This window comes from Ixodes scapularis, unplaced genomic scaffold, assembly GCF_016920785.2.
Source record: "Ixodes scapularis isolate PalLabHiFi unplaced genomic scaffold, ASM1692078v2 PGA_scaffold8__174_contigs__length_109621045, whole genome shotgun sequence".
NCBI classification, from domain to species: Eukaryota; Metazoa; Arthropoda; class Arachnida; order Ixodida; family Ixodidae; genus Ixodes; species Ixodes scapularis.
The window spans coordinates 91654450-91668747 of NW_024609883.1; the positions used below are offsets into that span (position 1 = coordinate 91654450).

The 14298-nt window shown below is 45.2% G+C and overlaps 1 protein-coding gene across 1 annotated transcript; it reads left to right on the forward strand.

Moving 5' to 3' along the window:
- The first annotated feature begins 6602 nt into the window (after nucleotides 1-6602).
- LOC115312788 (U-scoloptoxin(18)-Er1a-like) lies at nucleotides 6603-13609 on the forward strand. Its single transcript, XM_040223225.1, has 3 exons — nucleotides 6603-6677; nucleotides 10800-11031; nucleotides 13557-13609. Exons 1-3 carry the CDS (start codon nucleotides 6603-6605, stop codon nucleotides 13607-13609), a joined length of 360 nt encoding a protein of 119 aa, XP_040079159.1.
- Nucleotides 13610-14298: the final 689 nt, after the last annotated feature.

The window sequence follows — 14298 nt, forward strand, 5'->3', positions numbered from 1 at the left end:
TTGACCTATACGCCGCTCGCAAGTTGTGTATCAGTTTAAAACTTCAACTTAACTTGTGACCTCTTCATACAAGAAGGCACCTCGCACGCTTATCATTTATTTATAAACTTTATTGCAGTTCCTCGTCGTTTAGGGACTCTTTCCTACTACCGGCTCACCATACATCGTCCCGCTTAGATCACCCTTTCAAAATTAACCCCATATTTGCACAAACCAACATGTTTAAAACCTCTCCACTACTCCCCGCTATATCAGACTGGAACAGCCTCCCCAGAGAAATTACCTCCATCAGTAAACCATCAGTCCTTCGTCTCCGCTCTAAACATGTTAAACCTTGAATAGTCTTGTATTACTACAATATTTGTTATTGTCAGTGTCTTGTTTCTGGTGTACATGTTTTTATTGTGCGCCACCCTTTTATATCTTATGTTCGAAGGCCGAAATTGCGCCAAATGCTTTCTACCTTCAATTTATGCTTTGAACCTTTGTTTTTTAACATTGTCTCTTTTTTTTTTTTTTTTTTGCCAGTTGGTTCAGTTTTACCAATCTTTGTATCACGTTTCCCTTGTGTGATTCCCGAAAAGGCCTTCAGGCTTGAAAAAAAAAAGTATAATATTTCTATAGTGTTTACAAGTTGTATAGTTCGCATTCGCCTACGCCACGTCAGGACAGCGAGCATACGCAAGAACCAGATCCGCGTGTACTGATGCGACTGCGCATGCGCCGCGCAGACAGCAGCGCCACCGCTGTTGTCTGACGTCAGAGTCACGTGTTGGTGTATAGTGTAATTGTCTGTTCTCACTGGCTAAGCTACTGACACGCAGTTTGCTTGAAATTATATACATAAGCTTTAAAATAATTAAAAAAACAATGCAACGTTTTTTTGTTTTTTTGGCAAATCCCGCATAGAACGAATCTCTGACTTTAATGACCTATAAAACAAGCGTTCCTTTTTCACCGCACGCAATAGAAGTCACAAGAAAATAATTTTAAAGAATCATGGGCTATTCCACTCTGTGAAGGTGGATCACCAGCGGAGCTGTTTGACACACCACGAAGACCAATACCACCTAGAAGACGAGGCCAGCGCATGACGTCATCTGAAGTAAACCACCGACCCGCCCCAAGCGGCAAACACCCCGAAGCTTGACGAGAGTAGGAGCCCCTTGGAGCGCTTGCGAAAAGTGATCGCAGCGCCCCTGGCGAGCTCGGAGTCTCCGCTAGCAGACGAATTGTCCACAACACGTTGGTTTTGCCCACCTCCATGCGAGGTGACCAACGAAAAAAAAAATTTTTTTTTCACGGATATTTGCTGCTTTGATTGTTAAAAAATAGGTGCCATATTTCATGAGTGAAGGACATTTTCTTCGCGTGGAAAAGATGTTACAGCTTCCAGGTTGCAATTTCGGGGCTTTTGTGAAGAAGATATATACTAGACAGTTTTAGTATAGCGTTGCTGGCTCTTGCGTACGCAATACGCAATAGTATAGCGTACGCTAAAAATGACCTGCCCGGACCGAATTTAGTTGTGCGTTACGTTTTCGAGTGAACACCGCGCAGGATCTTGGTTAGATTTGCTAGATCTGCAGAATTCCGCGTGCTTATCGCCCAACCATGCTCCTGGAAAGAAAGATTGAAAATGAAACCGTGTCCAATAATTTTATTTCAAATTATACCAAGCCACAGCTGCCTCGTCAAGCGTGCTTTTTTGCGGGGTACAGAGGCTACGAGTAAAGGCCGGTTCAGACACTTGCGTTTGAGTGCGTTTGACTGCGTTGCATTGAGAACCGAAAGCGAGTCACCGGCACATCTGTGCTTCGTATGAAGCGTGCAATCCAATTAAAAGAATCATCTTAGCACACGATATAAGTAGCAAAGATGTCCTGGTTTCTCGCTGCCGCAACGCAGTCAAACGCAGTCAAACGCAACTGTCTGAACTAGAGTGCGTAGCCAAATTCGAACACAGAGCCTCCGTCAATCGTCCCGTTGAAACAGCACCTTTTATCAATGCTATCGCGGAATGAAATTCATGACCCTGATATCCAGTGCATAGCGAGATCTTCGGCGATTTCTTTTAGAGTCGCTCGTCCGTCGGCGATGAACTGTGCGAATAGGCTTAGCGTTGAGCAGATCGCAGCGTTGACGCATATTCCGAGCGGCGAACATTTTCACTGTGCACTCCTTCAGCTGCACGACGATCTGATTTGACCGCGGTAGGTCCCAGAAAGAACTGCCGAGCTGAACACCACGCAATTTCACGTAACACAGAACTTCAAAAACACCACGTCGCCCTTGCTGCGCCAGTCGAGGTAACCACCATCTTGAAACTGGCGCTCTGGTTGGGTCCGAGATCGCTCGAGAGCGTCCCGCAAAGCCCGCTAGCCCGCCTCGCAAAATCCCCAGCTTTGCGTGCGTACGCAATACGCTAGCCCTTCTATTGCGTTCTGCGCAAGCGCACTCACGACCCGCAATTTTATTGCGTACGCAAGGCTTTAGCGTACGATCCACTAAAACTGTCTACTCTGTCACAACTTACGTAAGCCAGACAAAACAGAAAGTACCTGCGCGCTGCTTTTTTAAAAACAATTTTTAAGGGCATTGTACGGAAATTTCAGGACATAGCTATGTTTCACCTTTATTGTTCTTATCAGTCAATTTGTTTCGTTATTGCAATTCCCATTTCTCCTGAGCGTCTTGCTTATAACCGTTTGGTCCATTAGGCGCGCTGGCTAATCCCGTTAAGGTCGTCTCCGGAGGAAGAAGCAAAAGGCAATTTCGAACCAGGTACGTTACTGCGATGTCAATTTGTTCTGGAAGAAGTCGATTGTGCACACGTAAACCTGACGCTATTACCCTGAAATTTATGCGGAGGGCAAGTTCGACTGCTTCTCGCGCAGGGGGTAGCGGTGACGTCAGAACGCCGAGCCCTGATTGGCTGATCGCGACCCCCTATCTGAGCGTCGTCTGCTCCTTGGCAACGTCGTCTGCTCCCAACGTCGTCTGCGTCTGTCTCACCTTTCCTGCGGCTTTCGGAAGTGCAGAAGCCAGATTCACGAAACGACCTCACGCCAAAAATGTGCGTACGCCAAATATGTGCGTAAGACAAAACTTAAGAAAAAATTCGTATTCACAGAACGAAATTTTTGTAAGTTTTGCGCAGGTTACGACGAAATCGTACGACAGCTCCGAAGCTGTCTTACGCACTTCTTACAATGAAATCAGCATGGCCGACAGCGTCGCGGTCGCGACGACCCACGGACGTTTATTTTTCTACGTGCGCTTCTCACGCGTCCCGACTTCAAGCAGCAAGAAAAAAGTAAAACGTACTTGAAACAGACCACGACGAACAAGAACGCTGGATCCACAAACACTCGGGGAAAGCTCCAACGGCCACGATTGCACCGAACGCGACCAAGCGAGCACGGCAGTTAGGCCTAGAAGGCACTCGGCGACCGTCTGCCCACGACCGGCTGGCGTGCTGAATGGAATATGCCCGCGCGACCCTTGTGAACCCTTCCCGTATTATACTTTGATCGCTGACCTCAATTTTAGCTTAAGAGGTCAATGTCTTCCTCGTGTTATCTCCTTGTTTCCCGAGGCAACGGTGACTCTCGCCGGTGAAAAAGCGGTGAATCTCCGACAGACGCAAGAAAGGAAAAAGCAGCCATCGCTTTGACTAGCAGACGGAAAGCAGACAACGTTAACTGCGCCAACCCGCCGACGCCGTTAAAGAATGAGGGGTCTCGCCGCACACGAAAGGAGGGAAAAAGTATTTGGGAGGGAACTTGCGGGCACTAAGACGCTCACTCTCGGTTCTTAGCAAACAAACCTCCGCGCCTCGGGACACGTCGCCAGTGAGTCCTTTGACTTCCCTCCTTGATGCGCGTCTGCTAGTTGCTAGACAAAAACAACGTACCGCTCGAGTTATTTCGTCTGCCCTCTCTAAAGGCCAAGTCGAGCTCGCTCGTAAAGACTTGCACTTCCGAATGTCGCAGGAAAGGTGAGACAGACGCAGACGACGTTGCAAAGGAGCAGACGACGCTCAGATAGGGGGCCGCGATCAGCCAATCAGGACTTGGCGTTCTGACGTCACCGCTACTTCCTTTCTCATGCGCAGAAGACGAAAATGAGCCCACTTGCGAGGCGTATAAAAGCGGAGTTAAAAAAACAAAAAGCAGACTTCTCGCGCGTCCCAAAGAGAAAAAGAGGAGCGCGTAGTAGTGCAAATAAAGGTGATTTCGGCCATGTTATATAGACGCTTTCAGGTCGCTGTGCATGGGCGCCGCCATAACCGACCTTCAGTTTTTGTTCCCTCTTATTCCGTTAGCTCCACTTCATCATTACCACAGCAGGACAGGTTATTGCCATTTTAAGTGTTACTGTGTCCTTCTCCCGAGCATAGTCCTTTGTGAAGGCTTGTCAACGCCCGCTTCAGTGGCTCGACATCTTGGTAAGACAAGAGAAGGTCGGCTATGGCGGCTCAGTCTGGCGCGTGCTGAAAGCGTCTATACGGTTCACAAATTCCGATTGTTAGCGCCAGGATGACTAACGTCTTCTGCGCCTTCTATACGACCCGTTGGACCGCCTAGCAACTCCTTCCAGTTTTCAAAACCAATTTTTTTTTTTTGTTAGGCTACGTTAGGCCGCTGTCTTCTTTCTTCCTCCAGTTTTTATGTTGCTGTTTTGTTTTGTTTTCGCTTTTTTCCCCTTTTCTTTACTTGAAGTTCGAACTATCGCGTATTTTGCTTTACCTTGCTTGGCTTAGTTTTTACTCTCTTTCCGCCAGTTCGTCTGACAGACTCATCCCGGACATTTTGAGGGCCGTTTGCGACTTTGTTTTTGTTGTTGATTTCTTCCACCGGCCGTGTGCGATAACCTCCTATTTTCGCCTTCGATTGAGTTTCTAATTCAGAATCTTGATATTTGCTTTTTGATATTTATTAAATATATTAAAAAGTGCAAGCTCGTTATACATTTCTATTCTAATTTTATTCGTGTACGCCGGCACGTCTGCTATGGACCATCGTTTGTTGATCAGTTGGATGCCTTCGGGCATACACCAGCGCATACTTGGAGATGGGCTTGTGGAAACGCGGCACGTGCAACAAGCGGCGGAGAACCCGCTTGTTGCACGCGTCTTGCGCGTTTCCACAACAATGGTTGGCGGTACTTGTAAAAAGACTCAAGGTCGCACAGCGGTAAATCTCTGAGTAACCTAATTAATCTACTGAATAGACCTAATGCTAAATTACCCAAGCATCATGGAGAATGCAGGGAATGGTGTTCCACGCGCGGCATGTGCCGGAGTCTGCAACAGTCTGTGTTCTAAAGCAAATGCTTGATCAAATGGCATCTTTCATGCGCGTTCGTCAACGCTTATATTGGTAAATTACTTCGGATCTTTTGTATGAGGAAAGCCTGCGCGTGCGGCGCGTGCGGTGGTAAAAGCGTAGAGTTTCTGTCACGCGCACGAAAAACCCAAGGAGCCCTAGCCATACACAGCTTCGCTGTAACAACGAGCTGCTTTCACCCCTCAACTCGCAGTCACAACAAGCTACCACGTGATCTGGAGCCAATTACACGCCGACAATGCTGATTATAGCCACGCGCTGCGGTTGGCAAATCACAGGACGCGCGCTGAGTCCTAGACATTGTTAGGGTTCAGCTCTTGTCGTCATTGCAGCAGTTAGACACGGGCCACTACCTGAATGCCTCTCAAGCTATCGATTATCATGATCGAGTGCTCACACAATGGTCGGGTCTAATTTATGATTCGCATTTAAATATCGTCACTAGGACGTACTGCAACCCTTCAACTACGTTATCAAATCTTCCGAAATAGACATAAAAAAAACGCTCGCTTTTTTCCACGAAAATACACCGCAACGAAGAAGTTTCTTGGTGAGTGGCGTTTCGTGCGAGTATATGCTTGGTTCCCACTAGTGCCAGTAAGCTCGTGTAAAGTGAAACACTACCCAAGCGAATATCGTTGGACGGAACCGTTAACATGCATTCACATAACCTTTTATTTTCTCTACTTTCAATGTGCATCAAGTCCTAACAATCGACTATCCTCCGAAGAGCAAGCAAACTCTGCCGAAACAATTACCTGGGACCGTATCTTGCCCGGGTTTACGCTTAGGACCATTATGTCCGGGGCTATTTTGATGGGAGCCATTTCGTCCAGGGCCATTTTGTCCGAATCCCTGTAGCTAAAGCATAAGTTTGAATTAGATATATATTCATCTTGTACACTGCTATTTCATTCCAGTGCCAGTGAGTGGGCGGAACAGAAAAAAAAACAGTCTGCAAAATAATGTTTTTTTTTTGTTTTTTTTTTAACACTGACGATTGATTCTTTGATTCCCCGAATCACTGAAGACAGCGTTGCAAAAGAAATAATTTGTAAATGTAATTATGCCGCAAACTAATGTTAAAAACTATCAAGTAAACGTCATACAAAAAGATCATACACGTTTTCAAAGAAATGTCATGAGTGGGAAAGAGGGAAGAAGCTCGACTTATAAAATGGGACAGGGATTGATTTCATGTTAGCCGGTTCGTGTGCGTCGCGAGTAATTCAGCAAGAAAAAAACATTGCAATGAAGACCGATTTAGCAGCGCTCGCTTTGACCTTTGTCGTGTCCTCTCTGCTGGCCGATGTGATTTCATCTCAGGTAGGTGCGAGTTTTCGTCGCCCAGTATGGTAGCTTGCCACTGAAAAGACGTTGGTGACGCTTGGAAGCGAGATGACGAATAATTACCGCATTTGAGAATAATTATACGCCTACATTGCTTGCAACAGAAGACTATTTGAGACAGTCACAACTATCCATAGAGGAAGCTGATATGATGAGGAGGCTAAAAGGACGTGGTAACCTAAAATTGTTGTCTGCATTGCAACAATAAGCATCTCGTTAACGTGCGTTGGCGCAGCGTCACAGAGTAAACTTGATCGAGTTTGGGTGAATTTCTTTCGGTCTTTTATTTTAGTTAATTAGGTCTTAGTGATATATTTATTTATCTTTTTTATTTATTTAACCCTTTCATGGTCGCATTTTTGGTCCAAAGACGCGCCTTCGTGGTCGGGATTTTTCACTCGGTGCAATAGCAAAGAGTATACGCTAGTTTATTGTCGCATAAAAAAATCTAAGACTTAAAATAAACAGTACACACACTTCAAAATATCTGTGGCTCACTCGCAGGAGGCTGAACAAAACAAAAAGGACTAAAACTTTGACGCGCCCGCTTCCAAGACGGTCTAGCAGACGGTGCGGCTGTGTGTCAGACTCCGGACTCCGAACCGAGCTGGTTTCTAGTTGTTCGTCGGATGTCGAGCTGTCATCCGACTCGGAGACCGAGAAGGGTTCAAAGTCTGACCCCGAAGAGCCATCGCTCCCATCTCCACTACGCTGCCCCCGGAGCAGCCAGCACGCGCGGTCATCCCGAAGGTATCACTTGCACAGAGCGTCCAGTTTCGCAATTTCAAAAAGCCGCGCCAAAACAAACACGACCGGAGTTACATGCTCGTAGTTCCCTACAAACCTACCAGATGGCAGCACGTCCCCGCGAACGCGCCCGTTCAAGCAGAGGCGCGAATTTTTGAATGAGCAGTCACGGACGTACCGGTACGTCAGCAACCATGCGGGACGCTCCCGCGGTGGTGTACAGGTACGTCGGTGACCATAAAAGGGTTAAATAAGCTCAGGGTTCATAGTTCAGTATAGAGCAGGAGGACACTCAAATTCATATCGAAAGGATTACCGTAATTAGAATACAAACTAATCAATTCTGTTAGCAAAATATTAGTCCGACGTGTTAGCAAAGATGGTTAACGTTAACGCCTCTTCAAATAGTTCAATAGACCGATATCTTCACTCAGTTTTGTTACGTCACCGCTGCCGACATGCATCGTGGAAACTGTATTCTTGCTGCACGCGCGACAACCCTGCTCCGGGTCGGCAGGAGAAGACCACGAACAGGTGCGGGCTGTCCCGTGCACAGTCGTCTACCCCCTGTGAACTACAGTTATGGCGGCATCACCCATGAGTGGAACATTTAGTGAAATCGGTCTATACATAATTCTAATATCTACAAGTCCTCGCCCAGCGTGCGATCTCCTCAACCCAGCACGGGCATGTTCGTTGCTTCGGAAAGCGAGCAAATCACTCGCCATACGCACGGACACTTCAAATGGAACAGTCCAGGAGCCCTTTCTTGGAAAGGTCTTTTAATGTGTTTCTCTACCAGAGGTATTCCAAGGCGGTTCCAATCAGAGGACGTTCTTGGTATGAAGTTTGATAATGAGGTATGCCGACTGTAAAATTATGATCAACTCGCGCAGAAATGCATTAGGAGTTAAGGTATAACTCCCTGGTTAAAACGTTAGGATTAAAAAAATTGTAGAAACTACGTAACCGAGATATTTTGCGACGTAAAAAAGGACTATTCAATCATTGATTATCCAAGTGGTTGGCCCGAACTTCGACGTACGCAATTTTTAGAGTCAATAGACAGTCTGAAACTCCGCTTGTGTTCATATGTATGTTGCCTCTCGATCACCACCTGTATTATATATATATATATATATATATATATATATATATATGTCAAAGATACATTTGGAGTTACTATACTAGGAAGTTTATTGAATATGTTACGCCAGTTTTGCACAGAGGCTCGACTTTGTCAAGAGACGACGTACATGTGAGGACATCAGACTGCGCAGAGCAGTAAGCGGCCAATAGGGCGAGAAAGACGCGACGTCAGAAAAGGAAAAAGATATATAGAACAAAGCAACACTATGGCAGCAGAGTCAGGCGCTCAGTATAGGGCGAGAAAACTTGGCTTGAATGCGTTCCCATGAGTAGGGTGGCGGGGTTCAAAGCCGAAAGAGGCGTACCGGAGGTCTTCTGCACTGCGGGGGGTACAATGGCTCATAAACGGTCGGAACAGGCTCTGCGACGACATCTTCGATAATAATTGCGCGTAAAGCTAAGCCTCCAAAACCATTCGTTGAACAAACTACCGGCAAGGGTCCTTGAAATCGGATTTAAGTGAAATCGCGAACGCGAACAGCACAAATCTCATACCGATTCAACGCTATTGATACAGGAAGAAATGAAAATGTAGGAACACTTGCAGCAATTAAAACGTTGTTCAATGATTAGCAATAGCCAGGGAACGTCAATACTAACCCTGACCAAATGGCATTCTATTTTCAGTTGTAATCGGACACTGGATTCTTCTTTTTTCTTTCAGTCGTGTATACGTACTTTCACCTCTGCCGCAGTTGCAGTCGCGGGTGTGCTGCTTTTGAAAGGGCGTTTCAGTCAAATAAAAAAGTTCGTCCCTGTGTCCTCCAACACATGCAACATCTTGCACAGTCGTTGCAGCAAAGCGCATATCTCCTCACACACGTCATCTATAACAATTACATTGAAAGGAAAGAACTGGGGCTGGGCGATTGATCGATTAACCTACCGATGGTGCGTTTAATGCTTGAATCGCGATTAATATTTTTAACCGGTTAATCGGTAAAATTTCGACAACCCAAATATGAAAATAAATATTAAATGCTTTCACCGCGCAAACATGCACGAGTACCCTTATATGAAGGGAAAACTTTAGGTGAAATTTTAACCTAAAGTGAACTGCAATGGAGAGATTTGTAACTCCAGACAAGTGCAGAAGGTTTCACTTGTCCGGGCCACTTCGACGTCGTCCGTTGAGGGCTGCAGGGACAATTGTGAACAATGAAAGAAAACCACTCCTGCGGAAAATATAAAGGTACCTCTCTGTTTCATGCAGCTGAAGTAATACCCTGTAAGTGTGAGTGTCTTTGAAGTGCTCTCAACTACGTATCGCAATTGATTCATAATCGAAATTGAATTTTTCGCTGTTTATTACACATTGAGCAGAAGCTAAAAATATGTCATTTTGACTGCTAAAAATACGCTATGCATTAAATAAACGAGACCGATTAATTGATTAGTTATACGATTAAAATTCGGCTATTAATCGGGCTAAAATTTTACAGCGGAGCTGTGAAGGGCTAGGTTCCCCAGGATCGTGTCCGGTATGTCGACACAAGCCTACCTGGACAGCTACCGCCATCTATAGGCGACAGCGGCAAGCACACAACGAGTATGGTTTCCGCCGTCGCTCGTAGATGGCGCCAACCTTTCCAGCTCCAATATAAGAATGGATAGTTGAGCACCGTTGGAGGGAATTTATCGTAGGAAACAGCGCGAAAAACAGACGACGACGAAGAAGAAGCACACAGTGTATCGAGTACAGCTCCGCTGGTCTTCTTTATTCACGAGAGTGGAAAGGCTGAACGTCTTTAATCGACGCCCAACCCTAGAAAGAACCCGTATCAATCACTTTGCAGCACACTGTCTGAGGGCATATCTCTATCAACATGCCGTTCCACAACGCAGCAGAAACAGCCGTCGATCACAGCGCACCTTGGGTGCTCGTTTGCAATTTGTTTTTTTGTTTACTTTTTTTTTTTGCTCGTCACGTGCCGGAGACCAGCTCGGGCACACATTATACGCGAATGTTGAGTCAGCGTTCGACTGGGGCTCCCGTTCGGCCAGGAAGATGCGAATCCCAGCAGAACGCTGATGTCGCACTTGTGTGACCCTCTTCTGTAACTGGAATGTGTTAGAATAAGTGTAGGCAGGAGTCAGCTATATATGTATAACACATTCCATTTTAATATATTCTTATGCAGAAATCTTTCCTAGGATACTCTAAACCTCATACGTATCGGTCTCACGTGTTACGTTTTTCAGGACCAGAAACCGGTCTTACCCGGCCCTTTTACCAGGCCTACTCCCTCTCCTGGAGGAAAGGGTGAACCGTGTGGCCCTTACAGGAGTTGCCGGAGCGGCTTGTGCTGCTTACTAACAGAGAATAATGATGGTGCTCGGTCCACCTGTGAACCTAAAGGGAGACCCGGACAGCAGTGCTCAGAGGACCAAGTCAAGGGTGGCACCTATTCTTCTCTCTGCCCGTGCCTCACAGGTGATTGCTGAGTCTCTTTATATATATATATATATTGTAGACTAGGATTGGGGAGTTGTCGTGCGCAGGAGATAGGGTCGTTGCTAGAGCGATTTTAGTTTTTGTTTTGGACAGGAAAAAATCGATGTTTCAGTCAGCTTTACGGAGGTAAAAAAAAAAAAGCTTTAATTTCTTTTCTTTTTTCTTTTTGTAGCTTGAAAATATTATAATATAATGAATAGCGGTGTCAACAATACCCACTGCATGTCAGTTTTATTCTTTTGATGAGTTTTATAGCCGCCACAGTTAACCTACGGCAAAAATTAAAGTTCTGAAAGAATTTCCATGAAAGCCATCGGGCATAGAGCTTCAAGCTAAACATAGAACTAGTCAGAGTTATATTAGGAGGAACTTGAAAAAGATCCTCCAAGAGGCGAATGAGCCTCTTAGCCAAGAAACGTAGATGTTTCATGGCTATGTATCTTGTTAGAAGCCTCAGAAAGCTGCGAATATTTTGCTCTACTCTTGGTGAAGTCATGCCTGTCACTCTGAGGCTGCCAAAATGTTCCCAGGGCCACACATAGGTAGGACTTTTCTAAACAATTTTTGCTGGTAGTTAACTCCAAAATGCATTTATTATTATTATTATTTTTCTTTTTTTTTTTACAGAACAGAATTAAACGTTCTATGTGAGACTCTGAATGGAATCACTATAAACGGTGTTTTCTCAAGAGGGTCCATAATTTTTTGTGGGACGATGCCAAAGAGTTAATATGTCGCTTTGTCTAAACTAGAGATCATGGGTAAAACTAGAAAAAAGGATAAATTGGTTAATTAGTTAGCTAATGAACTTAAATGTTTTACTTCACTTTTTTTTCCTGGTACATAATGTAGTTGGAAAATGGTCGCTCGACCTACTTAGACTCTAGCCGTGACTTAAAAGTTTCATTAAAGAATGCGTAGTGGGCGCGTTGAAAGATGGGAGGCGTGCCGTGGGGGCAGAGGGGGAGCGGAACTGTTGACAGACTCTGCTTGCACGAGCCACGCCCTCCTCTCTTCGTATTTCCTTATTCCCCGCTAGTGCCTTCGCGAGGCGTTCAGTCGTTCGGTGCTCGTGAAGTAAGCACGAGTGATAGCAAGCCTGCCAAAAAATGCCCTCGCGCGCAGGATGCTCGTGTTTGAGCATAGCCTCCTTTATTCTCTAAAGCCTGTGAAATCAAGAAATATTCTAGTTTGAGGCTGTCGCTGTTGTTTGTTTCTGTTTGCCGCTCTAGTGGGAGTCGGGCATAAGTGAGCTAATGTAATTAGGTTGCCGTGGTCGCGCTGGGTTCCGCGACCTGTCAGGATCGGTATGAAGTAGTAGGGTGACCATAATCCTCAGTGTAGAAAACAAAGCAGGGAGAAGGGGGGGGGGGGGGGGGGGGGGAGGAGGACAGTGCGAAAGGAAAGCTCTGCTTCTATTTCTTGTGAACGAAAGCTGACGGGCAGTGGAGGTCTAAGCCATTGCTTTCATGGTAATGTGATTTGTCACATAAATAATAAATACCAGTCCCCATAAACCGAATTTGGAAATTTTTTTATTCAATTTATTGCGTGTTTCGATCATTTATTTTTCACATCTGCCTCAAAACATAGTGCGATTTCGCATGTGATTTCCAAACAGCAACATCGCTCGCGCGGCAAAAAAAAACAAAAAAAAACAAGTGTGGCAAACATTGTAGTGTTTAAAGTATTATTTTTTTCTGGAACCATTCATTTCTTCCCGTACCATTGTTCCTACCCCTCTCACGTACAGGCGTCTGTGCAAACTAAACATATCAACAAAGTTAACAGCAACAAGAGCTCAAAACTGTACCGGTGTGGAAGCTACCATTTTCATAGTATGTTTACATGTTTATGAAAAAAACGTCTGTAACAAGTAAACTTTCGTCGGTTTTCTTCCACTCACCTAGTACTCAATTTGCAACTGTACACATTCCCATAAAACGGCTCACGAAACTTCATTGGGACAAAATGAAAAGACGACAGGAATGAGCCTCTACAATGGGACTGTCGCGACCAAAACAGGACTTAGAGTCACCCTATGATAAAGGCAACTTCGACCCCTGAACATGCCTCCTTCTACAATCCCCGCTATTCCGAATCTGTCTGAATACATCCCCTGCATTCCGAAAGAGTAAGAAAGTCGCTAACGCTGGCCTTCGTTGGCGAGGGCGCAGAATCTGCCACCTTGAACTGAGCGGAATTCAGTTCAGTTAACTGGTGTAGGCGAGCTCAGTTGTTCAGCTGTCGTTAGCGACTCAATTACAGTTGGCACCGCTGTGTAACTGCGGCCCAATCGGGATTGCCTACTATAGCTTTAAAGTATATCAGCATTAAAACAAACAATTTTACTCCGAAGTCTATGTTTGTTTATTTCTAATACTAAAGATATTGCCAATGTAAAACATAAGACAATTATTTCTAGTTGTAACGATTATTTCTGCTTCTTTTTTTTAGGTGCGATATCTTTGCAATTACGTTGACATGATTATTTACTTTTTCAGGTCCATGTCCAGCAAGTCCGAATAACAGATGTCTTTATTTGCCAAATAATTGAATAAACAAAGTACGGTTATAAACCTCCATCTTTTGCCGCGTGCAGCTGCCGTGAACTACAGAATCAAAGAGAGTTTATATGGCAATCGCACGAAATCTTATCCGGTGTAACGCACAAATGCCAAAAACAAATGGTAATTTCTCAAAAGAAATAAAGCTTTGTATTTGCACCGTGCCTCGTTACTCTAGTTTTGTTTTCACTGACAAGTCGCGCACTCTTTTTCTTTGTTTCTTCGTGAGGCTCGCCCATTGAATATGTCACTCCCTAAGATAACGGGAAATGGGCCCGATGTGCGAATTTTATCAAGATACTTACAATGTGCAACGCCGGAGCGACCCTAGCAGCTGAAGGGCGATCTAAAAAACGAATGTCAACGAAGAGCTCAGTTTTTGTTTCAACAGTCGTATCGCGGCGTCATATCGTATCGTACCTAACATGTCACCGTAGCGTACGCGTAATAAATAATTGGTGTTGTGTGGATATTTATACAGCGTGTGGTTGGTCAGCCATTTCCAAGTTGCGACGAGTCACTCCCTGTAGATGCGTAATTTAGCCAGTGCAGTAGAACCGCTAGCCTGGGGTCTTTAACGTGCACCACGCAGTAGTGATACACGACCGCACGCCGGTACGATGCTCATCCAGATCGAAACGGGCAGGGTTTGGGATTGAAACCAGGATCCCTGGGTTCT